This window comes from Engraulis encrasicolus, chromosome 9, assembly GCF_034702125.1.
Source record: "Engraulis encrasicolus isolate BLACKSEA-1 chromosome 9, IST_EnEncr_1.0, whole genome shotgun sequence".
Classification (NCBI taxonomy): Eukaryota; Metazoa; Chordata; class Actinopteri; order Clupeiformes; family Engraulidae; genus Engraulis; species Engraulis encrasicolus.
In genome coordinates, this window is record NC_085865.1 from 4,372,281 (window position 1) to 4,400,089 (window position 27,809).

Here is a 27,809-nt window from a genome sequence, read left to right on the forward strand (position 1 = left end):
TCTTTTAGGGCTGCACAATTAATTGAAAATAATTGGAAATCGTGATAAAATGGGGAAATCGAAGTTGTGATTTTAATCGTGATTTAATCGTGGCAATAATGACCTACCTTTGAGAGCGTCCTTGAAGCCAGAACATACTGACAGGCTGGTGTTTCTGGCCAGAAATCTGTCCACCTAAGTTTCATGCTATTGCCTTAACAAAATTATTACAATTAATTTTATTTTGCTCATCCCGCATATAATTCCTTCTTGGTTATAATTCATCTTGTTATAATTTGTAAAGAAATCTGCAAAAAAAAATCAATAATCAATAATGATTACGATTTTGACCAAAATAATCGTGATTATGATTTTTTCCATAATCGTGCAGCCCAACGTTGTGGAAATGTCTGTCGTTCTTTTAGTAACCCATAACTAAACAGGATTAACTAGACTGCCTGTGCAGTCGCCTTCGACTGCTTAAGGTATATCCCCGAAACGCGACGCTTCCAGTCCCCCATCATTCCTACCACTCCCGTCCACCTTTTCATGAACGTTTATGATAAATAGAAAATATAAAATAAATATATTTATTATCTATACATAGATCAATGACATGCATAGGCTTAAAACCAAATGACTATTGTGAAAATGAAGGAAAAAATGGGGCAAATGGTAACACTGTTTTAATGGTTCACTATTACAGTGGATATACCACATAAGGTACAGTGTAATAACCAGTGTAACAATATTTAATACCACGTCATACCAGTGTGACACCATGTACCAATTTTGTACTTATATCATGTAGGCTATTTGTGTGTAAGTGGTATTACATGGTATTGCATATTTGTACACTGGTATTACACTAGTATTACATGGTATTACATATTGTTACACTGGTTATTACATTGTACCTGGTATTGCCTATTTTTACACTGGTATTACACTAGTATTACATGGTATTAAATATTGTTACACTGGTTATTACACTGTAGGCCTACCTGATATGGTAGATTCACTGAAATGGTGAACCATTAAATTAAGGAGTTACCGGGCAAATCAATCCACCCAGTCAGAAGTTATGGGCCAAATAAAAATTCCACCATTTTGAAAGTGTTGACCTCCAAACTCGAATCAGTTCATGAACCTACCCTGCAGCATTCACACACCAAATCTGGGACAAATCCATCCACCCAGGCAGGAGTTATGGACCAAACAAAAATTCGGCCATCTTGAATTCGGCCATCTTGAAAGTGTTAACCTCCAAACTGTAATCAGTTCATGAACCCACCCTAGAGCATTCACACACCAAATCTAGGACAAATCCATCCACCCGGTCAGAAGTAATGGGCCAAACAAAAATTCGGCCATCTTGAATTCGGCCATCTTGAAATTGTTGACCTCCAAACCCGAATCAGTTCATGAACCTACCCTAAAACATTCACACACCAAATCTGGGACAAATCCATCCACCCGGTCAGAAGTTATGGGCCAAACAAAAATTCGGCCATCTTGAATTCGGCCATCTTGAAATTGTTGACCTCCAAACTCGAATCAGTTCATGAACCTGCCCTAGAGCATTCACACACCAAATCTGGGACAAATCCAAACATCCGTTCAAAAGTTATCGCGTTAACACGAAAGACCTTACGCGGCGGCGGACGCGGCGGCGGACGCGGCGGTGCACGCAAAACCATTACATCCCCGACGCTCCGCGTTTCGGGGATATAACGCAAAACCATTACATCCCCGACGCTCCGCGTTTCGGGGATATAATAACTGGGATAATAAATTGCCATAATCCAATAAACATTAATAAGACTTAATTTTGGCTATCGCCAGTTGCACAATGGATAACTGCTATCTGACTTACAGTACGGAGCGTCGGGGATGTAATGGTTTTTTATATCCCCGAAACGCGGAGCGTCGGGGATGTAATGGTTTTGCGTGCACCGCCGCCGCCGCGTCCGCCGCCGCGTCACGTTTTTCGTGTTAACGCGATAACTTTTGAACGGATGTTTGGATTTGTCCCAGATTTGGTGTGTTAATGCTCTAGGGCAGGTTCATGAACTGATTCGAGTTTGGAGGTCAACACTTTCAAGATGGCTGAATTCAAGATGGCCGAATTTTTGTGTGGCCCATAACTTCTGACCGGGTGGATGGATTTCTCCCAGATTTGGTGTGTTAATGCTCTAGGGCAGGTTCATGAACTGATTCGAGTTTGGAGGTCAACACTTTCAAGATGGCTGAATTCAAGATGGCCGAATTTTTGTGTGGCCCATAACTTCTGACCGGGTGGATGGATTTCTCCCAGATTTGGTGTGTTAATGCTCTAGGGCAGGTTCATGAACTGATTCGAGTTTGGAGGTCAACACTTTCAAGATGGCTGAATTCAAGATGGCCGAATTTTTGTCTGGCCCATAACTTCTGACCGGGTGGATGGATTTCTCCCAGATTTGGTGTGTTCATGCTCTAGGGCAGGTTCATGAACTGATTCGAGTTTGGAGGTCAACACTTTCAAGATGGCTGAATTCAAGATGGCCGATTTTTTGTCTGGCCCATAACTTCTGACTGGGTGGATGGATTTCTCCCAGATTTGGTGTGTTCATGCTCTAGGGCAGGTTCATGAACTGATTCGAGTTTGGAGGTCAACACTTTCAAGATGGCTGAATTCAAGATGGCCGATTTTTTGTCTGGCCCATAACTTCTGACTGGGTGGATGGATTTCTCCCAGATTTGATGTGTTAATGCTCTAGGGTAGGTTCATGAACTTATTCGAGTTTGGAGGCCAACACTTTCAAGATGGCTGAATTCAAGATGGCTGAATTTTGGTTTGGCCCATAACTTCTGACCAGTTGGATGGATTTGTCCCAGATTTGGTGTTTCAATGTTCTAGGGTAGATTCATGAACTGATTAGATTTTGGAGGCCAATAATTTCAAAATGGCGGAATTTTCATTTGGCACATAACTTCTGACTGGGTGGATTGATTTGCCCTGTAACACTTTATTTTAAAGGTTCACCCTTTCAGTGGATCTACCACATTAGGTACAGTGTAATAACCAGCATAATGTATTTAATACCATGTAACAACAGTGTAATACCAGTGTAACAATATGCAATTCCTGTAATACCACTTACACACAAATACATGATGTAAGTACAAGATTGGTACATGGTGTTACACTGGTATTACATGGCATTAAATGTTGTTGCACTGGTTATAACACTGTACCTAATGTGGTATATTCACTGTAAACCATTAAAACAGTGTTACCATTTGCCCCATTTTTTTTCTTCATTTTCACAATAGTCATTTGGTTTTAAGCCTATGCATGTCATTGATCTATATATATTAAATATATTTCTTTAATATTTTGTATTTATCATATACGTTCATGAAAAGGTGGACGGGAGTGGTAGGAATGATGGGGGACTGGAAGCGTTGCGTTTCGGGGATATACCTTAAGCAGTCGAAGGCGACTGCACAGGCAGTCTAGTTTACTAATTAATACCCAAGTGCTTATATTACTATTACTTAGTTATTATCATTATTGGTTAATTGGGCTCAAATAGCTATAAGATCAATATTCAATAGTCAATGTGTTACACAGATAAGGAAAATAATATGTTAATTTCAGATAAATAATTGTAAAAATGTCCCAAAAGTCTACAACATGTCCAAAATGTTTCAATGTCATTATGGAGAGGATACAAAAACATTTGGGACAATTCCATGTTTCCGGCGTTGTGGGAACAGTTTGGAACACGCTCCTTTCTCTTCCAAGTTGACTGTGCACCAGTCCACAAAGCAAGGTCCATATGGACATGGATGACAGAGTATGGTATGGATCTGAACCTGAACCCAAAAGAACACCTTTGGGATAAATTACAGTGGAGACTTCTCAACAAACATCCTCAGTGACCTCACCAATGTGCTTTTGAAAGATTGGTCAACAAATCCTATTAACACACTCCTCCCCCTTGTGGACAGCCTTCCCAGATGAGTTGAAGCTGCAATAGCAGCAAGAGGTGGACTGATGTCATATTGACCCCTATGGGTTAGGAATGGGATGGCAGTTAAGTTCACATGTGAGTTCAAGGCAGGTTAGCGAATACTTTTGGTAATATAGGCTAGTGCAGGGTTTCCCAAACTGTGGTGCGTGCACCCCTGGGGGTGCGTGGCGGCTTGCTACAAGGGGGTGCGCGAGCTGAATTTGGCAATGGCGGATATGTGTGTTTTTACACATCATTAATGAACATTTAGTCATTTTAATTGTGTGGTGAATTTTATGCTGGAAGAAACATCAGGTCTATTGGAAATGAGGATTCCCCAAATGACTCTGCATAATTTGAAATGATTTGTGCAGTGAAGCCATACTTAAAGTGGCCATCAGCACACCAAACATTCGCTTAGGGGGTGCGCGAACCACATTGAAATGCGCAAGGAAAACAGTTTGGGAACCGCTGGGCTAGTGTATTTGGACTTGCCTCAACCTGACATATTTTGTCTGACTTGGGACTAGACCGGGACTTGAATATTTACAACTTGCTCACAATTTACAACTTGGTCCAAGTGACTTCTCCTCTGTCAACAGTCATATTTCAGTTGAACAGCAGAGGGCAGGAGAGAGCCTGAAACAAAGCTATCAACCATAGATGTACAGTAGAACACCAGAGGTGTCACGCCCCGAACTGTCACAGCAGTCCCTGCAGCTGTGAGTACAAGGTGGATCTGTCTGTGGAATATAAATGAATGGAGAAGGGGCTCACCTCTGCCAAGAAAACTGGCTGAATAAAGTGAACATTTCCATTGACACACTGATCCCTACTTCCCCTCCATTCGATAATGTCTGCCTTTTCATTTTACTATCTGCCAACTCCTGCTTTTAAATGTATGCTGTACAAATATAATTATTTGACATTACAGTTTGGCTACAATTTATTTCACTTTCCGATCTTCTCTTCTTTCAATGAATAATGAAAGTGACACACCTTTAAAAGTAAACATATCCTTTATTGCCACACACATAGCATAGTTAGTCATCATGACAGCTGCTAATAGGCACACTATATTTTTTGAAACCTACAAGCATTTAATACAATTCCTGAGGAAAAATAATTCATTTTAAGAATAACATCAATAACCATAGGCCTATGTGTTATTGCACTAACAGCCAGGATGATCTGAACATGAACAGAGATGTATGGCTTACTGTACGTATCACTGACAGCAACTCATTCTAGTGCAGGGAACATGCACTGTAGTTGCACTGGTTAACAACATTGCTTAATGACACTGGAGGGCCTCAGCATTAGATGGAATATCACAATTCAATATATCATAGATGCAGTAGGCCTATATACAGCAAAATGATTAACACATATAGTACCTTCACACTTTTACTTTAGTCATTGTAGGTTCTATATTAACAGAGTTCATGGGAATGTACTTCATACATCTTGAAATTATTAAGCAATTCTATTATATATATATGAAAAAAAACATTTGAAAAAGGCAAAGTCATTAGTTTTGTTAATTGTTCAACAACACATAGCACATTTGCATAGGCCTATTCAAAGAAAATCATAAAAGCGCACACTGTTATGGCATGTTATGATACACATGTGGTGTGCTGTTGGCCTGTTGTCACTAACACAATTTGATTTTACTGCGATAATTGCCGAGCCAAAAGGCAGGATACAGTGGCTCAGTGAATGTGGTCTCCACTTTGTGCAGCAGAGTCACTGTGTTAGCATTGACACTGTAGAAGCTCAGAGTTCCTGCCCTGTGATCCACATACACTCCTATTCTAGAGGAGATCTGAGCATGAGGAAGATATGTAATTTTATTATTATGGTAGAAACGGAAGTCATATGAATCCCAGAACAGTGCCCAGGAATTTGGATTGTACCCAACCTTTGCATCATAATCACCTCCTTTCCTCTTCAGCCCCTTGTATGAAACAGCTATAAACACATCTCCAGACCACTCCACCTCCCAGTAGCACCTGGTACACGTAGCCTCTGAACACATCACCTGTCCTACATGAGAAAATCTGTCTGGATGGTCAGGATAAGAGTGCCACTTATTAACCAATTCTACAACCCTGTTTCCCTCAGACAGTATCAGCTGATTATGAGCAGTGTTGGGGTCCAAAGTCAGCTGACAGGAATCTGTAGTGGGGGTTTAAGAATCATTATTATTCATTGTGATCATGTTTAACATACAGCAGATTATTACTAGTCCTGTAAGACAAATTAACTTAATAACATTTTAGGAACGGAACTGTTGACATCTCTCTCTCTCTCTCTCTCTGTGTGTGTGTGTGTGTGTGTGTGTGTGTGTGTGTGTGTGTGTGTGTGTGTGTGTGTGTGTGTGTGTGTGTGTGTGTGTGTGTGTGTGTGTGTGTGTGTGTGTGTGTTGTACTGTATCTAGCCATGCTTGTGGTCTTAGTCTTAATATCCTGCAATATGCCCACTCACACACACTCTCTTTAACACAAATAGCCACCATAAGCCACCACAGCCAATGTTTATTTAGAGAAATGCACGATACAGTAGGTAGGCAGACCAGCTACATGTCACACTTTTCATGTATCTGAACTGTATCGTATGAATAATCTAGCAAAATTGTGTGCCTGCTTTACTTACATTTTAGGAAATCATCTCTGGTCACAGGCTCTGAAGGTCTGAAAATGCTGATTTGTTCACCTGTTGAAAGACAATATACCAGTCAGGGCCACTGACAGCTTTTTGTAGGGCCCAGGACAAAGTCATCTGAAAGGGCCCCCCATCCAATACATGCAATGTAATGAAAACTAAATTTTGGACCACCTGTTTCCCTGGGCCCGGGACAACTGACCCCTTTGTCCCCCCCTGTCGACTTCCCGGAAATGATGTTAAGTGATGAATTATTTCCATCACTGTGAGACGTACCAGTTTTCACAATGTCCTGTAGTTCTGAAAGGGCCCCCCATCCAATCCAATACTAAAGTTTGGACCACCTGCCCCCCCCCCCCCCCCCCCCCCCCCCCCCCCCTTAAGCACCAATTTGCTTTGCCAATGATGTTAAGTGTAAAGTTATTTCCATCACTGTGAGACATACCAGTTTTCACAATGTCCTGTAGTCCCTGGTGGAGCACATCCTGCAGTTTGTCTTGGAGCAGAGTGAGGCCGTCACTCACTCTCTCAAAAAGCACATCTGTATGCACTGAGCACGTAGATGACTTGTCAGATGTAGTGGAGGCACACAGAGACTGGAAACTCTATGAGACGCAAACAATGAATTTCAAATGTAAATAATCACACTGATTACTGTACGCTGCTTAGTAATATACACCCAGCTGAGTAAGGAGACCAACTAGATCAGCTGAGCTCCCAGAGGAAGCTGACAGCTTTGCTACACTCTGTGGCCACTAGAACTAACACTGGGCTCCATTAGCAAGAGCACATTCTACATGTCCTGCAAAAGGCAAAAGGCTGCACCTTACATACTTGCACCAGAGAATAGCCTATACTTTTTATTTATAGAGAGCATTTGAATCTGAACATGTATTACTTTCCCTCTTCTATTCCTTGAAATAGTTCATTAATATTTGAAGAATGTATTTCCTATTAACTAGGCCATGTGTTATGGTTATATAGTGTTTATGCTGCCATGGTACCTTGAGAAACTGGATGTTATTTTCACTTTGTGAGAACTGCTCCAGCTCAGCGATCTCCTGCTCCAGTGTCTCCATGAGTTCTTCAGCTCGACTCACATCAGCCCTCTCCTGATCTCGGATCAGCTTCGTTGCCTCGGAGCGTCTTTTCTCAATGGAGCGGATCATCTCAGTGAAGACCCTCTCACTGTTCTCCACTGCTGCATCAGCAGAACACTGTTGGAAACACAAGACAACACAGCATGGAGAACATCTGTAACAAACATCTGCGATGGGCAGGAAAGCATTTTCTGCATATTGTGGGGCATTATGTTGTCTTGTGCGAAGGTTTACTTACCTGTAGAGTTTTTACAGCCTTTCTGAGGTCTTGTAGGTGAGTCTCTTTTTCTTTAATGATGTCATGGAATTTTCTCTCTGTTTCTCCCAGCTCTTTCTGGAAGTAAAAAAAAACAACTAAATGTGTAAACTTGAAATATAATCGCCACAATATATTACAATATATCCTTTAAACAATGCCATAACACTAGTTTACTGGTCCCTACAAACATAATCATTGGGCCTTTATGGGATATACATTTCTCAGGCATCTGCTCATAAGACCTACTTGTAATAGATAGAGCCATGCCATTTAACTGAGTGAAATGCAATATACATACAGTATTATTTACCTTAATGTATGATATCATGCAATTTTCTGACAGAGTGAAAAAGTATGGATGTCTGTATGTAAATAAATACTGAATGTATGCTTGGTATATATTCAATATTTTTGTTCAGGAGTGTTTTAACTAAAACTTAACTTGATTGAAGTATGCCATTTCTGCTATTGAGAGGATGTATTTCGCCTCACCTGTTTCTCTGTCCGCTCTGCTGCAACTGAAACAGTTTTATGTCCACTGTGTTCATCCATGACACACAGCATGCATATGCACGTCTGATCAGTGCGACAGAAGACCTCCAGCAGTTTATCATGCAGAGAGCAGATCCTCTAGTTTACCAGCAGCGTGAATCACTTTGTGTTTCTTGCCTGGGTTTAGATCATTGTGAACTCTGAAGTGAGTTTTACAGTAAGAGGACAGACACACCAGACAGGACTTGACAGCCTTTCGCTTTCTCCCAGAGCAGACGTCACACTCCACATCTCCAGACTCAGCGTAGCAGTGGGCAGCAGGAGCAGACTGGAGTCCCAGAAGCTTCAGCTTCTCCACCACTTCAGCCAGCATCGTGTTTCTGCCCAGAACTGGCCTTGGAGTAAAAGTCTGTCTGCACTTAGGGCAGCTAGACTCCCTTTGCATCCTCTTGATCCCAGCAGCCTGAGATACAATCCATACAGAAGCTGTGTCCACAGGGAATGCCTACAGGGTTGTTTAAGAGATCCAAACAGATTGGACAACTGAACTGATCTTGAGCTAATAACACACTGGCCTCCGCCATTTTTTGTTACTGTAAATCGTTTTCACACCAGCTTGTGATCTCTCCCTCGCAGAACAGCAAAGCAGGAAGAGGAGCTGAGTTTCGTTTCTGTGTAAAAGGGCCGTGCCCTAAGCAGGGGGAGTGGCCTCTGGAGGCAGCCACATGAATGTACAGGGATGACAGAACCTTTGGACTGTTGCAATCTGTCCCTACTCGTGTTTATTTACAGCATTGTTTGCAATTTTAGTAACTTCAGGTTGGCAAGTTGCCCTACGCATGTAGTGTAGTTTTGTAACTTTATGCTTTCTATCTTTTGACAGGCATAAACGTGTGTGTGTGTGTGTGTGTGTGTGTGTGTGTGTGTGCGTGCGTGTGCGGGCGTGAGGTGTGTGTGTCTGTGTCTGTGTCTGTGTCTGTGTCTGTGTCTGTGTCTGTGTGTGTGTGTGTGTGTGTGTGTGTGTGTGTGTGTGTTGGCCTAGGCCTACATTATATTATCAAAAGTATTTGCTAACTTGCCTCGACTCCCATATGAACTGCCATCCCATTACTAACACATATGTCAATGTCATATGTCAATATGATATCGGTCGACCTTTAGCAGCTCTTGCTTCAACTCATTTGGGATGAGGCTGTCCACAAGGTTGAGGAGAGAGAGTGTTTATAGGACATTTGGGATGAGGCTGTCCACAAGGTTGAGGAGAGAGAGTGTTTATAGGACATTTGGGATGAGGCTGCCCACAAGGTTGAGGAGAGAGAGTGTTTATAGGACATTTGGGATGAGGCTGTCCACAAGGTTGAGGAGAGAGAGTGTTTATAGGACATTTGGGATGAGGCTGTCCACAAGGTTGAGGAGAGAGAGTGTTTATAGGACATTTTGACCATTCTTCCAAAAGCGCCTTGCTGAGGCCACACCCTGATGTTGGTCAGCTGTTGTTGATGTAGATCAGGGATGGGCAACTGGAGGCCCGGGGGCCACATGCGGCCCGCCTCCTCACTCAGTCTGGCCCTTAGATAATACATAATTAAAGAAATTAAGAAAACATGACTAGATTTTCCAGAACACTGCCGTCCGTGGTCCCTTGTAATTATACTATTAGCCGATAGAGATCACTCCTACTCCCTACAAACAATTTTGGCAGTCAGTGAGCAACCCACTGCACCTCCAATGTGTGAGTTGCAGTCCGATCCTTCATGGTCATATGGCCCTCCGATGGTGGGGGGGGGGGGGGGTGGGGGGGGGGGGGGGGGGGGGGGGGGGGGGGGGTTTAAAAAACGTGGCCCTCCTTCTCATGAGAGTTGCCCCCCCCCCCCCCTGGTATAGAGGTACAGAGGTTGATTGATTGATTGATTGCTTTATTGACAACACATCAGTTATCTTCTATTAGAAGCACTGTACTGATGTAATTGAACTGTGAAATCACTCTGCCAATTGCAGTCAGATCCCTGGTCATGTGGCCCTCCAATGGTGGCGATGAAAAAGTGTGGCCCTCCTTCTCATGACAGTTGCCCCCCCCTGGTAGAGAGGTACAGAGGTGATGTAATTGAACTGTGACATCATGAAAGTTGCCCCCCCCCTGCTGTAGACGTTGGTCAGTCATGTCAGAAGAGGAAGGGCCGGGCTGCAAACTGTTCACACAACGTTGTGGAAATGTCTGTCGTTCTTTTATTAACCCATAACTAAATAAGATTCTTAGCTGGGCTAATCAATTGTCATAACCCAATACACATTAATAAGACATCTTGGCTATCTGCCAGCACACAATGGATAACCACTATCTGACTTGTGCATAGGCCTATTTATTTACTAATTAATACCCAAGTGCTTATATTACTATTACTTATTTATTATCATTATTAGTTAATTGGGCTCAAATAGCTATAAGCTCAATATTCAATTGTCAATATAAATGTGTTACACAGATAATGAAATTAATTGTTTTTTTTCAGATAAATAATTTTAAAAATGTCCCAAAAATCTACAACATGTCCAAAATGTTTCAATGTCATTATGGAGAGGATACAAAAACCTTTTGGACAATTCCATGTTTCCAGCGTTGTGGGAACAGTTTGGAACACGCTCCTTTCTCTTCCAAGTTGACTGTGCACCAGAGTATGGTATGGATCTGAACCTGAACCAAAGAGAACACCTTTGGGATAAAGTGGAGCGGACACTTCTCAACAAACATCATCAGTGACCTCACCAATGTGCTTTTGAAAGATTGGTCAAAAATCCTATTAACACACTCCTCACCCTTGTGGACAGCCTTCCCAGATGAGTTGAAGCTGCAATAGCTGCAAGAGGTGGACTGATGTCATATTGAACCCTATGGGTTAGGAATGGGATGGCAGGTAAGTTCATATGTGACTCAAGTCAAGTCAAGTCAAGTCAGCTTCACTTTCATCATATGCACAAGACATACAAGGAAAAATGAAATTACGTTTTCTCTCTATACCATGCCAGGACAAGACATATACAAACTGACATTAAGTGCAGACAGGACAGGTAACAGTGATGGCAGTCAAGGCAGGTTAGCGAATACTTTTGGTAATATAGTGCACTTGGACTTAACTCAACCTGACCTATTTTGTCTGACTTGGGACTAGACCGGGACTTGAATACTTACAACTTGCTCACAACTTACAACTTGGTCCAAGTGACTTCTCCTCTGCCAACAGTTATATTTCAGTTGAACAGCAGAGGGCAGGAGAGAGCCTGAAACAAAGCTATCAACCATAGATGTACAGTAGATACAACACCAGAGGTGTCACGCCCCGAACTGTCACAGCAGTGCCTGCAGCTGTGAGTACAAGGTAGATCTGTCTGTGCAATATAAATGAATGGAGAGGGGGCTCACCTCTGCCAAGAAAACTGGCTGAATAAAGTGAACATTTCCATTGACACACTGTGCAATGACAATAGTTGAAATGTGCTGCTACAGTTAAAAACTTCTTTTAAAATGTATTTTATCAATTAATTTGCTTTGAGTAGATATTTAGTGTGGCATTTGAAACCTGGTATTTGATTAATGTGTCACTTCATATTCACACAATTGAAAAACCATGCCAATGCAATGATTGACATTTATTATCACAACATGATTTATTCTTTAGATTCCTCACAGTTCCCTATATTTGTTCATAGTGTTTGCATATGCACATGGTAGGTACGTAGTTTACTGTGGAGCTTCGTTTAGCCCTCTCAACGTTTAGTCCTTCTCCAAAACTGGTTTAGTATGAGCATTTTCCCATCAGAAACACATAGGCCTAACCTTTAAGTAAAATCTGTTTAAATATGTCACTTCTTCTCAATAGGCCAAGTACACCCATTGGTATGCTGACAAGCATATTGGTATGGGCTCAGATATCTATTATATGGCTTATTAACCCGTTTTGTACTTTTTCTATTTAATTTTCATTCCTGTAAGGTCATGAGGGTTGAAAAAACTGACAAACTAAGAACGCTGATCTTTGTTATATGCCCAAGGCAAGCAGCCCTAAGTGCTTTGCATTCTATGTGTTGTGTTGGGTTGGGCTGGTATTTCCCACAAATGCAGTATGTCCAAACTTTTCCACTTTATCATCCAGGGAATCCTAAAAGCAATATTCCTTGTATTTTATGGTGTTTGTTGTCAACAATAACATATTCATCACATTACACAGCAGATGCTTTTATTCATATTAGTACATTTCAAGAAATACTTTGTAGCATCCTGGATTGTACTTGTAATCAAAGAGGATCAGGTTGGAATGAATAGGAAAACATTTGGCTTCCATTTTTTCCTTTAATGACAAACGAATCCTGTGGTAATATCAATAATTTCTACATCAAACGTCCAGTAATTATCCCTTCTCATAGAGAGAGAGAGAGAAAAACATCCCATCTTTGAAACAACACAATTTTTTATTAGTATTAACAATGCAGCTTTTGTCACACAATGAAGGCTGCACAGCTGATGATTTCTTCCATTCAGACTATTGACTGATAAAATACTTCCATGCAATTTGCAACCCAGTTCATTTCGAGAGATGACTGCAGAAATGTCCCGAAAGGTCCCCTTATAAATTATATGACCAACTTCCCAAATCTTAAAGAAAATAAAAAGAGACACAAATGCACGCCCGCCCGGATGCACACACAAACAATTACCTGAAGCAAAATACAGTGGTATGACAAAGTTTGGGTGCCCATTTAGAAAATCATCACATCGGTTTACGTATCTCTGGTGAATTTTTGAAGCAGGACTTTTATTTTGACACATACCCACTGCTCAATCTATACAGTCCATACTGTATATCTACTATAACATAAAGAGCACAGAAGAGCACCTATAAAAAGGATGATTTTACCTTGTCAACTCTTGATGGAACATATAGGGGCTCTTCTGTGCTCTTTATGTTATAGTAGATATACGTATATAGATTGAGCATCAAAAATACAGTAGTGTACAATGGCTGAACAGTTTCATAAAAGCAGATGCTGAAACATTATGTATAGGCCTACTGTAGACTTGCTATTCTGTCTGTCCTTACTGACACAATTTGATTTGGTTGCCATAATCAAAGAGCCGAAAGGCAGGATACAGTGGCTCAGTGAATGTGGTCTCGACTTTGTGCACCAGAGTCACTGTGTTAGCATTGACACTGTAGAAGCTCAGAGTTCCTGCCCTGTGATCCACATACACTCCTATTCTAGAGGAGATCTGAGCATGAGGGAGATATGTAATTTTATTATTATGGTAGAAGCGGAACACAGATGAATGGCAGAACAGTGCCCAGGAGTTTGTATTGTACCCAACCTTTGCATCATAATCACCTCCTTTCCTCTTCAGCCCCTTGTATGAAACAGCTATATACACATATCCAGACCACTCAACCTCCCAGTAGCATCTGGTAGACGTAGCCTCTGAACACATCACCTGTGATACATTACTAAATCTGTCTGGATGGTCAGGATAACAGGGATTCACTGTAACAAATTCTACAACCCTGTTTCCCTCAGAGAGTCTCAGCATATAATAAGCCGTGTTGGGGTCCAAAGTCAGCTGACAGGAATCTGTAGTGGGGGTTTAAGAATCATTATTATTCATTGTGATCATGTTTAACATACAGCAGATTATTACTAGTCCTGTAAAACAAACAAACTTAATAACATTTTAGGAATGGAACTCTCTCTCTCTCTCTCTCTCTCTCTCTCTCTCTCTCTCTCTCTCTCTCTCTCTCTCTCTCTCTCTCTCTCTCTCTCTCTCCCTCCCTGTGTGTGTGTGTGTGTGTGTGTGTGTGTGTGTGTGTGTGTGTGTGTGTGTGTGTGTGTGTGTGTGTGTGTGTGTGTGTGTGTGTGTGTGTGTGTGTGTGTTATACTGTATCTAGCCAAGCTTGTGGTCTGAGTCTTAATATCCTGCAATATGCCCACTCACACACACTCTCTTTAACACAAATAGCCACCATAAGCCACCACAGCCAATGTTTATTTAGAGAAATGCACGATACAGTAGGTAGGCAGACCAGCTACATGTCACACTTTTCATGTATCTGAACTGTATCGTATGAATAATCTAGCAAAATTGTGTGCCTGCTTTACTTACATTTGAGGAAATCATCTCTGGTCACAGGCTCTGAAGGTCTGAAAATGCTGATTTGTTCACCTGTTGAAAGACAATATACCAGTCAGGGCCGCTGACAGCTTTTGCTGGGCCCAGGACAAAGTCATCTGAAAGGGCCCCCCATCCAATACTACATTGGACCACCTGTCGTCCCCCCCCCACAAGCACCAATTTGCTTTGCCAATGATGTTAAGTGATAAATGATTTCCACGACTATGAGACAGACGTACCAGTTTTCACAATGTCCTGTAGTCCCTGGTGGAGCACATCCTGCAGTTTGTCTTGGAGCAGAGTGAGGCCGTCACTCACTCTCTCAAAAAGCACATCTGTATGCACTGAGCACGTAGATGACTTGTCGGATGTAGTGGAGGCACACAGAGACTGGAAACTCTATGAGATGCAAAAGATGCATAATCAATGAGTAGAGTAAAAGCACACAGCTTTGCTTGACTCTATGCTGTCGAATTAAAGCTCACTTAGCAAGATCACATTCATGCAGTAACTGACTTGCAAACAGGTAAAGGCCTGCTGTTGTTTTTACCAGAAGATATATGCAACAGTACAAGCTTAGTGTAGGCTACTTCAGATCCACACTATTCTTTCAAATGAATCTGAGATGCAAAAAACGATAGAGGTTTAATACACAACTATGTAACAGGTTGGACTGTTCGGGGTGGGTGCAATGACTGGGCCGGGACCATAGGGGAGCTGTGGCGCTGAGGGATAGGAAGTGCCCGGTCAGAAATGATGGCTTCCTTTAAAAACAGGAAGTTGGAGGTGCCGGGCCTCTTTGGTCTCCATTGTGAAGGGGGTAAGGTTGGTGGCGTGCAGCTTTATTTTCTTTTGAGTGCCTGTGTTGTGTGAAAGATATTGAGTGTGTTTATGTATTGAGACTGTTAAACTTACCTGGTTAACTTACCTTGGTGACTCACCTGAATCTCCTGTAGCTGGCTTCCGTTGGTGTTGTGTGAGTGCATGAGTGCAGTCTTAATGTGTGATTGAAGGTTTGTGTGTGTGTGTGCTTGCTTAATTTTTTGTTTGTCTCAGACAGGGTGGCCAACCTGTGCTGGGACACTGTGCGCCACCAATTACTCTAGCCAGCGGCCCAGTGAGATAGTAGTTTGTTATTGATAATGTGTGTTGATTTTATGCTTTTAGATATTATGTGTTTAACTTAATAAAGATAATTATATTTAAAACATAGTCTATTTAATTACTTGGGTTTTAAGCTTGTGCATCGTGGGCCACTGGCTGGGGTGAGGGGTTAGCTGCTCACCACAGTCTTATGTATTTAGTGTTTGTTTTGGTTTTACCCTTAACAGTTTGCAGTGCCTTTAACCCTTTGCATGCTGATAATATTGTGTGTTTGTAGTCCTAGGATTTGTAGTGGTTATAGTATTGCAGTGTTTCCCGTTTGCATTGATACCCCTGTAGGTGAGCAGCTATTCCTCCGATCCTCCCATTTGTCTTCTGTGTCCTTTGTTTCAATAAACCCCCATATACATTTGATTTGTGTCTTTGGTCTTCTGTGGTGTCCACGACTTACTGGTGTCTGAACTTGTTACAACTACTACAATAGGCCAATATTACTTTACAGTATACACAGGTACATCAGCTGAGAACCTAGAAAAATAACAAAACAAAAAACCTGCCAGCTTTGCTTGACTGTGTGGCCTGCCAGAACATGCTCGATTGAAAGACAACAGCCTGTATGTATATGATCCAAAAGCTCTGTTTTATTTACACACTAATGATCTACAAAGTCATTTAGGTGAAAATATATCCTCTCAAATTCAAATGGTCACCTTGTCAGCAATTTTTTAATAGTTGCACATGGGTATTTTTCTTTGTGGTCTTTGGAAAACTGGTTAAGCCATATTAAACTTCAAATGTTTTGGAAAAGGGTCTAGTTTTAAACTGCTGTATTTCCAGACGTAGCAGCATGAAGTAGAGAGCCCATTCACAAAACTACTCTTTTCCACAAATATGTATAACACCATAATGCTTACATGGTCCTTCCCATGTGAACCCATTATCCTTGGCTGCAAACATAACCTGTAATTTTAAATTAGCTACTAGAATGAAACCGTGTAGGCCTACATTTAAAGGTACACTGTGTAATATTTTTAGTAGTTTATTTCCAGAAGCCATGATACCCATTCACAAATGTTACTTCATTCACAAATACTTACCACCATCATCAAACTCTAAGTATTCATTATGACTGAGAAAAATCCGTTTTTCATACATGAAAAGATGGATCTCCTCCATGTCCACCATTTGATTATCCAGAATTCGACATTTTTTTATGCAAAACGTGCTGTGCTTTGGTCATACTAGTAAATATTAGTTTATTTTTAAGTAAATATTTATGAAAAGATCACATTTGGGAATATGCGGCACAGTTCCAATGAGCAGCAGAGTTGCAATACCTGATCTGGCTACAATCCTACACAGTGCACCTTTAAATAGTGTTTATTCAGATAAATATATAGTGCCATAGTACCTTGAGAAACTGGATGTTGTTTTCTCTTTGTGAAAACTGCTCCAGCTCATCAACGCTCCTCTTCAGCTCAGCGATCTCCTGTTCCAGTGTCTTCATGAGTTCTTCAGCTCGACTCACATCCGCCCTCTCCTGATCTCTGATCAGCTTCGTTGCCTCGGAGCGTCTTTTCTCAATGGAGCGGATCATCTCAGTGAAGACCCTCTCACTGTTCTCCACTGCTGCATCGGCAGAACACTGTTGGAAACACAAGACAACAAAGCACCTTAAGCAGGGGCGGAGTGGCCCACCTTTTCCCACCGGGAGAATTTTCCCCTTGGCGGCCCTCTTTTAAAAAACAAAAAAAAAACAAACAAAAAAAAAAAAACAAAGCGAACAACATGGTTTCCTAACCAAAAAGACAAAAGCCACGAAATCTGCAGTCGTACTACATGTGGACATTAGTGTTGTCAAAATATCAACCTGAAGTGGAGAATTGTAGCCTACACCTTGATGAAATGCACAGCCAGTGGTGTAGTCTACGTAAAACGCAGGTATAGCCTACGCACCCATTTCAAAATTTCAGGGATTACAGTATACCCACTTAAAATTGATTGATCCATTATTTACAATAGCACAAATATATACAGTAGACTATACACACATCAAAAAATGCTCAAATATACAGTATACCCACTTCAAAAAGTAGACTACACCACTGGAGCCATCACAGTCCAAAGCATTCATAGGCCTACTAGGTTAGGCTACATCACGCTACTGTTCCATGCAAATGTGCACTCCACTGTCATTTTGACAGTTTGAAATTGAAATATCGTTTAAGGAAGACAGGATGAGCATGGGCACAAAGTTTTGAGTGTGGGGATTTTTAGAAGAGTAGGCTTACAAAATATATAGTAGCCTATAGCTTACAAAAAGTCTGTCTACATTGTGCAATAAACCCACCATGCAGCAAATAAGCCAAACCTAATAGCTACTTCAAACCACAACCATAAGTCAACAAAATGTATAACCAAACGGTGTAGGCCTACCTTAAAACGCTGTCTTCGTCGCAGCAAATGTCTTTGTTTCTTGCAATCACTCTACTTTAATCCACAGCTTAGGCTACACACCCAGCACTGGTCACATCAGAATCTTGTGTGGTAATTATTTTGTTCCGTTTCTTCAGACATAGGCTACATCCTAAATGTACCACATATAAATATATGTATGATAATAATATTATTTCGACTATAAGGAGATATACTGACGGTCTAAAAAATCAAAACAAAACCCATTGCTTCTGTTAGGCGCAGTTCTCTTCCTTACCACTTGGTGGAGTCTGTTCGTAACCCAAGTCAATAACCACAGAGCAAGTGAATGGACTGGAAAGACTGTAAACTGTAACAGTCGTGTGGAAACCGGAAAATAAATCATAATTTATTAATATTTCCATCCTTTGGTAACCAATATACATATCACAGGTTCTTCAAATACTGAAAACAAAACTGTGTTACTAAGATCTGTCTGTCTGAGCTCTTGGAATTGCTTTTCTTTTTCTTTGATGATCTCTTGAGATTTCCTCTGTGTCTCTCCCAGCTCTCTCTGACAATATAATTCCAAATATTGAAATATCCACATTAATAACATACATTTAAAAATGTTATGCAATGGTTTTGTTTGGATACTGGTTCTTTATAACTGAATGGTCTATCTATCACAGGGCCATACTGCTAACCAGCAGGCGCACAATGTCTTTGGTCCCCATCATCTCTACATTTCTCATGCACCTATAGCTACCCAGGGCTCTTACTGATTGCAGGTCATAAACTTAAAGTGATACTGTCCCATTTTTGGAAATAAGCTTATTTTACACCTCCCCTTGAGTTAAATAATAGGGTTTTACCATTCTCCTATACTTTCAACCGTTCTCTGGTTTTGGCAGACTGGCAGTGCAAATTTTACCTCCAAGCTAGCAGTTTACATTGAGTCCTATGAGACCAGTTAGCCGCCAGCTGGTCTCATAGGACTCAATGTTAACTGCTAGCATGTAGGTAAAATTTGCACTGCCGCTCAGAGAACGGTTGAAAGTACAGGAGAAAGGTAAAACCCATTCATTTAACTCAAGGAGAGGTATAAAATGAGCTTATCACTTTAGTATCACCTTTTATTGGGTTATAAATATAGGCCTATATATAAGTTATTACCTGTTTTATTGGGTTGTAAATCAAATGGCAACAATGCATATATCCTACTATATGTTTGAGTGTCCAGACTGCAACTTAATAATGCACGTCTCACCTGTTTCTCTGTCCTCTCTGTTGCGACTGAAACAGTTTTATGTCCACTGTGTTCATCCATGACACACAGCATGCATATGCACGTCTGATCAGTGCGACAGAAGACCTCCAGCAGTTTGTCATGCCGAGAGCAGATCAGATCCTCCAGTTTACCAGCAGCGTCAATCACTTTGTGTTTCTTGCCTGGGTTTAAATCGTTGTGAGCTCTGAAGTGAGTTCCACAGTAAGAGGACAGACACACCAGACAGGACTTGACAGCCTTTCGCTTTCTCCCAGAGCAGACGTCACACTCCACATCTCCAGGCTCAGCATAGCAGTGGGCAGCAGGAGCAGACTGGAGTCCCAGAAGCTTCAGCTTCTCCACCACTTCAGCCAGCATCGTGTTTCTGCCCAGAACTGGCCTTGGAGTAAAAGTCTGTCTGCACTGTGGGCAGCTGTAGACTCCCTTTGGATCCTCTTGATCCCAGCAGCTGGAGATACAATCCATACAGAAACTGTGTCCACAGGGAATGCCTACAGGATTCTTCAAGAGATCCAAACAGATTGGACAGCTGAACTCATCTTGCGCTAATAACACACTGGCCTTTGCCATTTTATGTCACTGTAAGTCGTTTTCACACCAGCTTGTGATCTCTCCCACACAGAACAGCAAAGCAGGAAGAGGAAGAGCTGAGTTTCGTTTCTGTGTAAAAGGGCCGTGCCCTAAGCAGGGGGAGTGGCCTCTGGAGGCAGTCACATGAATTTACAGGGATGAAAAAACCTTTGGACTGTTGTAATCTGTCCCTGCCACCTCCACGTGTCAGTTTACAGCATTGTTTGCCATTTTAGTAACTTCAGGTGGGCAAGTTGCTCTACGCATGTAGTGTAGTTTTGTAACTTTATGCTTTCTATCTTTTGACAGACATAAACGTGCGTGTGTGTGTGTGCGTGTGCGTTGGCCTAGGCCTACATTATATTATCAAAAGTATTTGCTAACCTGCCTTGACTCCCATATGAACTGCCATCCCATTCCTAATGTAACCGGTTGCGAGTTTGCGAAACATAGGACGATATTGCGCCCAAGTGCGTTTGGCGTCTCCGATTGGCTACAACGGCTCCCTTGTTCCTCCCCTCTGATGGCTTTCATTTGACAGCAAGAATTTCAACTCTCGCTCAAAGCAGGCTTGCAGAACATTCGTGTACAAATAATTTGTCCGATCTCTTGCATCTAGGGTTGCCAACCGTCCCTTGAAATACGGAATCGTCCTGTATTTAGAGATAAAAGTACGGGTTCCGTATTGAACTGAAACGGGACACAGGACGTTAAAATGCAAGAAATTACATCTAAGAAATGCTAATTTTTCTGGGGGACGACCCCCAGACCCCCGGCACGATGAAGTGTCCCGTATTTTTGTCATTGACAGTTGGCAACCCTACTTGAAACAGACACTAAAAGTAGGGTAACAACAAACAAAAAGTAGGCTACCCAAACCATTTACCTACGATGCAGTAGGCCTACACAAATGCCGTGTCGTATTTCATTTTAGCGTGGTTTGGCTTATCTCTTGAAACAGATGTGCCAAGTCAAACAAACGTAGCCATAGCCTACCCAATGATGCAGTGAGCTCCAGTATTTGATTTCATTTTTATTTACATGACCTAGTAAATGAAAGCGTCACTAAATGCAATGTAATGTAGCCTAATCCTAACTGCATAAACTCCTGTGTTTATACAAATGCTGTATCATGTCATTTTATTATGGTTTGGCTCATCTCTTGAAACAGATGACACTCTAAGCATAAACAAAAGCAGGCCTAGCCAACGATGCAATACAAATGACGTTTCTTACAATTTCATTTTATTCACATTATCCAAACCTCGAGGTGATCTGGTAAGTTGTCCACCGAGTCCATGGCACATGTGGTAGCAAATGTAGGATTAACCTTCTATTTATTATGTCGGTAAATCCATCTGGTGGTCATATTAGGAACTGCCCTAACTGCATATCAATTCATCAAGGTGCTGCTACAGTGGCATCAACACAATGATGAAAGACAATGCATATTGGATTGGATTTAAACAAACTACATTTTGTGATTTTACATTTTCCTTGGTTTGCATGTTTTTAAACTGACCACATTTTGTGATTTTACATTTTCGTTGTTTTGCATACATTTTTGGTGTGGTTTGCTGTCACACTGGCTCATGTTGCTGTGCATCATGTTGCATTGTTTATCATGGTTTGTTTTGCTGTGCTGCTTGATTTTACATTTGCATGCTTAGATTTGATCTGCGTGATTTGAGTGTGCTGTCCTCATTATGCTCTCTGCCTGCTTGCCTCCCGGTGTCTATTTGGCACTGCAGCAGTTTCAGTATTTGAAATCTGATGTATACCTTGTCAAAAAAGGGAGTCCAAGGCACTCTTCTTGTGGAAAAATATTAAAAAGCTGTGGGTCTCTGCTCCCATGTTTTTAAACTTATTAGCCATGATTCAATAAAGGCTTTTTAATATTCTTCCACAAAAGAGTGTCTTGGACTCCCTTTTTTGACAAGATATTGTTTTTTTACCCGACACCAAAGAGCACCTTCAAGATTTTTTCGGAACAATTCCCTGAGCACTTCGGATTTTCTCTTCACTTGCTGATGTATAGCCTACCTTGTTCCAAATACTATTTAATACATTTTCTACAATGCAATATGCATTGTCTTTCATCATTGTGTTGATTTGCCATTGTAGCAGTTTCACTCCTTGAAATCTGATTTATACCTTGTTCCAAATACTATTTAATTTTCTACAATCCAATATGCCTTGTCTGTCATCATGACACCACCTATTTTTGGTCAGGTCACAGGCAAAGTTGGTTAAAACTGAGGTAGGTTAGACAACAGAAAACTATCACCACAACTTCAGTGTTTCATTATAGACCTTATCAAAGTACCCATGTGTTAATGTTAGATCTACAGAAGTGGGGATGAATTGATGTGCAGAATGCAGTTCCTAATATGACCACCAGATAGATTTACCGACATTTGCTACCACATGTGCCATGGACTCGGTGGACAACTTACCAGATCACCTCGAGGTTTGGATAATGTGAATAAAATGAAATAGGCCTACCATAGAAACGTCATTTGTATTGCATCGTTGGCTAGGCCTGCTTTTGTTTATGCTTTCAGTGTCATCTGTTTCAAGAGATCAGCCAAACATTAATAAAATGACATGATACGGCATTTAACACAGGAGTTTATGTAGTTAGGATTAGGTTACATTAGGCTACATTACATTGCATTTAGCTGACGCTTTCATTTATTAGGCTATGTAAATAAAAATGAAATCAAATACTGGAGCTCACTGCATCGTTGGGTAGTCTACGGCTACATTTGTTTGACTTGGCACATCTGTTTCAAGAGATATGCCAAACCACGCTAAAATGAAACACGGCATTTGTGTAGGCCTACTGCATCGTAAATGGTTTGGGTACCCTACTTTTGTCTGTTTCAAGAGATCGGCCAAATTATTTGTACACGAATGTTCTGCAAGCCTGCTTTGAGCGAGAGTTGAAATTCTTGCTGTCAAATGAAAGCCATCAGAGGGGAGGAACAAGGGAGCCGTTGTAGCCAATCGGAGACGCCAAACGCAGTTGGGCGCAATATCGTCCTATGTTTCGCAAACTCGCTAACCGGTGGTTATCCTGAACCTTTATTCTGACGGGGTAACGACACTCCCCTTTCCTTCAGGTGTGTAGCATAAATCATTGCGGTGGTAGCTAGCTAGCAAAGACGCTGTGTTTTTGATGCTGTCGAGTGTAGCGTGGGCACACCGCTCTCTCTGCCCCTCCGTTTGTGGTTGAGCCACCGTACAGGAAAGGTAGGCGTCCTTCTCGATTGGTTTATTGCTCTTTTTGGTGCATTGTAATGTACTTAGTTGTTGGTTACTGACACCATTTAACTTAATTGTAGCCCTGTCCATCGGCGGCTGGCGTGGGGTCGGCTGCTGTTCTGGGATGGTGTGCTGAGCTGGGCAAACTCAAGGTAAAAGATGCGTTCTGTACGCTTCTCTCGTGTGTGCGAACGTAGTCTCTGTTGTGACTGATGTAGTGTTACTCTATCACAGTGTCGCTGGTGATGTGCTTCCACTTTGTGTCCTGTGTGGTTGACTGCTTGCATGCCGCTTCGAGAGAACCAGAGGTAATGCCGGCATTTTCTGTAAGAGTCTCGACGCTTAGCTCTTGACTTGTGTAGGGAGTTGTGCATTTCCACAATACACAACTCCTGTTTAATCGATTTATAAATGCCGTGCCTAATGGTAACTTTCTCGTTGAATGTACATAGGAGGAGTTGGTGCCTTCGACTACACTGATGCAGTGTCACTAGAGAAGGGGGGCATCACTGTTCTTTTCCCAACCTTTTTTTTCTTGTTTTGTTCTATTGTGTGAGTGATTCATCCTGTGCAACCCTTTCACTTTGACGTCCGAGACGAAGGGGCTTGTGTAAGTTTCACTCTAACATCCGAGACGAAGGGGCTTGTGTAAGTTTCTACTTAGTAACCGCCAAGACGGAGCTTGTGTATATGATTAGGGTATGAACACTGAAGTATTACTGGGAGACGTATCTTAAATCTCAGACTCCTTTTGGAACCTATACTTGCTGTAGGGGGAGACCAAAGACGTGTGTCTAACAGGCTTGTGTGTGTGTGTGGTGGCCATTACCAATTTTGCCCTTTTGGCAGTTTGTTTTCTTTTGTACAATTTGATTTACTAACTTTGTTTGCCGTGCAATTTTTGTTATTTGGTCTACCCCTCGTGCAATTGCCAATTAGCACTTTTGCGTAACTAGCACATTTGCACATGTCTGTATCTTGAGATGACGTGCCTATTACTGTAAAAGTTCATATTTTATGTTTATATTTGACTGAGCCCGTGAGGCATATTTTCAGATACAGAGACTCATTACGAAAAGAAAGAAAATAAAAAGAATGTTGGGTTACGGATGTAACCTTGGTTCTGTGAAGGAAAGAAAGGCTGCCAGACGGCTAGCCCAAGGGGCTGGAATATAATCCGCGCATGCGCGAGTTCTGAGGTACACTTATATCAAAACTTCATCACGTGAGTGTGCCGCGCTACTGTACACAGTATATAAGTCCCAGCGCGGCATACAAAGCGGATTCCAAAAAAGTTGGGACACTTTGTATTTTGTGAATAAAATCAAAATGCTGGCATTTTCAAAACATTGAATATGTTAATAAGGTAGAGCATTATGTACAGACAATATATCAGTTGTTAAAGTCGAGCAGAATTATTGTTTTGAGGTAATTATGTGATCATTTAAAATTTCACCCTTGCAACAAATCCCAAAAAAGTTGGGACAGGGCCAATAAAATGCTTTTTATATTGGATAAGACTAAACACAACACAAGGGATGAGACCGAACAGTTAAATACTTTGACTGACGGCATAATTTCTTTCAAAAATTAGATATTTTGATATGCGAGACATGATTTCAGCAGCTCAACTGATAGGTGTGTTCTTCAACTTGTTTACCTTTTTGTTATGCTTAATATGTGGCATATCCTGACTGCAAGAAAACAATTTTGTGACCTGTTTACTCCTATGATGGAACCACACTGTTGGAACATAGTAGAGATTGAAATTTGCCACCATTATGGGGCAATATCTAAAGGCGGTGCTCCAAAATATAATGCCTTGGTAGCTATGTTTGCTGTTTAAAGTCTGTATGTATCATTCAACATTCATTTTATTGCTCTACATGAGTAAGAAGACCCTAACCAAGTCACCTCTGCACCCCCTTACCATCATATATGCTGTCTTTCAGACTGACCACTAAATCAAGCTGAAGTATTCATTTCCTATATAACCTGGAGGGTGCATGACTCCATAATTTTCAAAAAGGATTAAATATTTTCAATTCTGTAATCAGAGGACATTTTCACATGTCTACTAGGTCCATCTAGAATGAGCTTTGCTGCTTGCAACACTGTTTAATGTCTGCATCATGTGCATTAATCAAGCGTTGTGTTTATGGTCATTTTTTCGAGAGCTGTCATTGTTGGAGTGTCATAGTTTGCTTATTTACCACGAGCATGTCATGATCTCATAACTCGTGGAATGATTACACAGAACTCTATATTACGGAAATAGGCCTTATATACCTGCAATTTTGATAATTCAATATTTCTGTGTAATAGATAAGTAATTAGTCCCTCAAAATCTTCGCTGCTGAGTGCCACAGCCTCTCTGTGATGGTATATTATTTGTGCATTCATGTTGGCAGTCAATATAGTTCCTTTTAAAATATTCTTCCTTGTGTCATTTTTAGAATTATCCAACTATTACAATATGTTTTGAACCTGTCCCAACTTTTTTGAGATTTGTTGCATGGGTCAAATTTTAAATGATCACATAATTACCTCAAAACAATAATTCTGCTTGACTTTAACAACTGATATGTTGTCTGTACATAATGCTCTACCTTATTAACATATTAGATGTTTTGAAAATGCCAGCATTTTGATTTTATTCACAAAATACAAAGTGTCCCAACTTTTTTGGAATCCGCTTTGTACTTCGTCCTCATAAAAATCCTGAACGCGAAGTCCAGAGCGACGACGAAGTCTGGCAGCCTTTCTTTCCTTCACAGAACCAAGGTTACATCCGTAACCCAACGTTCTGTTTCACTCAAGAAAGGCTGCCAGACGGCTAGCCCAAGGGGCTGGAATATGTATGCCCAAACGTCGCAGCGGACAACCATACGACAATTGAATAAAGACACTGGACAATGCAAGAGTCAAAAACCCTTATTGAATGTCCACATGCCAACAGGGCTAGAGTGACTGGTTAACAGAACTCAAGTTAAACACAGTCGAATATGTGACCATCTGTCACAAGCTTAGAACCGAATTCCCAAAGGATGTGGGAGATAACATGTTGAGGTTATAGAACCTTGTGAAGATCGACGGTGAAGCCCAGCAGGCCACCGGGCAAACTTCTTGTAAAAGGACTCCCTTCAGGAGCGACCATGAGGTGGCTCAGAGTTAGGAGGGCGGTAGGAGTCCAACACAATCGCCTGGTTGAGATTCTGTGTTGAAAGAATCTTCGGCATAAAGTCTGTATTAGGGCGTAGGACCACACCGGTGCCTTCTGGCTGAACATGGAAGCAGTCAGGATGAATGGACAGCGCATGTAGCTCTCCAATACGCTTCGCTGAGGTGATGGCGAGAAGAAAAATCGCCTTCTGAGACAGCCATTTTAGGTCGATACTCCCAACGGGCTCGAATGGGGGCTTCGCCAGAGCACTGAGGACAATGTGGAACTGCCATGGCGGCACAGATTGAAGCCTCCTTGGGCGCAGTCTTTGAGCTCCTCTCATGAATTGGATAGACAGAGGATTAGCTCCGAGTGTTTTGCCATCTACTCTCTCATGGCAGGCGGATATTGCAGAGAGAAAAACCTTTAGCTTTGAAGGGGACTTGCCTTCACCAAGTTTCTTTTGCAAGAATTCCAGGACTGAAGCTAGAGGGCAGGACCGGGGGCACTCATGCCACTGTTCGCACCATGCTTTGAAGGCTGCCCATCTTTAAGAGTACAAGGCTCTTGTCGATGGGGCCCTAGCACACTGCAAGGAATAACAACCCCCGAGCGAGGAGGGTGTCCCTTCTAACGGCCAGACCCACAGATTTAGGGCGGCTGGTGTCAGGTGCCACAACTCTCCCCTTGCGCAATGGGAGTTGCCATGGGGTGCTCGAGAGGAGGGTCTGAATCTCTGCAAACCATGGCACCTGGGGGCGAAATGGAGCCATTAAGACAACTCCCAGGTTCTCCTTCCTGGTCTTCTCCAGGAATCATGGAGAGAGGGGGGAAGATCGTCCACCCCCAGTGGTGCGTCGTCTTGGTTTAAGGAAAACCAGAGTGGACAGTGGGTCGACTCCCTTGAGGCGAAAAGATTGCGGTGTGCCTTCCCAAAATGAACCCAGATCAGATGCACTGTTTCCGGGTGCAATCGCCATTCACTTGGGTGTGGCTTACCCCTTGACAGCAGGTATGCTGCTGTGTTCAGAGTGCCCGGCAGGTGCACTGCTCTGATCGAGTGGAGTCGAGTGCCTGCTTAGAGGAGGAGTTCCCGGGCCATGTTGCGTAACGCCTGGGACCTCAGGCCTCCCTGGCGGTCACATATGCTATGGCCGACATGTTGTCTGTTCGAATGAAGACACTCTTGTTCTGGAGTACTGGCAAAAAGTGCCGGAGGGCAAGATATATCGGTCTCAACTCGAGAATATTTATGTGGGCAGTTTTCCAAGGTGGGCGCCACACTCCTCTGGCTCCTACATCATTTAAGACTGCCCTCCAGCCTGACAGCGATGCGTCTGTGGTCAGAAC

The 27,809-nt window shown here is 41.9% G+C and overlaps 2 protein-coding genes and 1 pseudogene across 2 annotated transcripts; all 3 read right to left on the bottom strand.

The window, feature by feature from the left end:
• Positions 1-5,056: 5,056 nt before the first annotated feature.
• Positions 5,057-9,079, bottom strand: LOC134455381 (tripartite motif-containing protein 16-like; annotated as a pseudogene).
• Positions 9,080-13,492: 4,413 nt separating this feature from the next.
• LOC134456080 (stonustoxin subunit beta-like) lies at positions 13,493-15,635 on the bottom strand. Its single transcript, XM_063207513.1, has 3 exons — positions 15,591-15,635; positions 14,889-15,048; positions 13,493-14,111 (listed from the first exon to the last, which is right to left on the bottom strand). The coding sequence occupies exons 1-3, from the start codon at positions 15,633-15,635 to the stop codon at positions 13,585-13,587; spliced, it is 732 nt and encodes a 243-aa protein (XP_063063583.1). The 3' UTR covers positions 13,493-13,584.
• A 634-nt stretch (positions 15,636-16,269) lies between these two features.
• LOC134456082 (E3 ubiquitin/ISG15 ligase TRIM25-like) lies at positions 16,270-20,085 on the bottom strand. Its single transcript, XM_063207514.1, has 4 exons — positions 19,439-20,085; positions 18,647-18,742; positions 17,165-17,398; positions 16,270-16,281 (listed from the first exon to the last, which is right to left on the bottom strand). The coding sequence occupies exons 1-4, from the start codon at positions 20,027-20,029 to the stop codon at positions 16,270-16,272; spliced, it is 933 nt and encodes a 310-aa protein (XP_063063584.1). The 5' UTR covers positions 20,030-20,085.
• Between the last annotated feature and the right edge of the window lie 7,724 nt (positions 20,086-27,809).

Bases quoted from the DNA above. Each gene is read 5' to 3' on its own strand.
- LOC134456080 (XM_063207513.1), bottom strand. From the start codon at position 15,635: ATGCACTCACACAACACCAACGGAAGCCAGCTACAGGAGATTCAG. The intron at 15,049-15,590 runs GTGAGTCACCAA...TGCATCTCATAG, and splicing joins GCCAGCTACAGGAGATTCAG to AGTTTCCAGTCTCTGTGTGC. The intron at 14,112-14,888 runs GTACGTCTGTCT...CCCCCACTACAG, and splicing joins ACAGGACATTGTGAAAACTG to ATTCCTGTCAGCTGACTTTG.
- LOC134456082 (XM_063207514.1), bottom strand. From the start codon at position 20,029: ATGGCAAAGGCCAGTGTGTTATTAGCGCAAGATGAGTTCAGCTGTCCA. The intron at 18,743-19,438 runs GTGAGACGTGCA...TTATATTGTCAG, and splicing joins CAGAGAGGACAGAGAAACAG to AGAGAGCTGGGAGAGACACA. The intron at 17,399-18,646 runs GTTTTGTTTTCA...TGTTTCCAACAG, and splicing joins AGACAGATCTTAGTAACACA to TGTTCTGCCGATGCAGCAGT.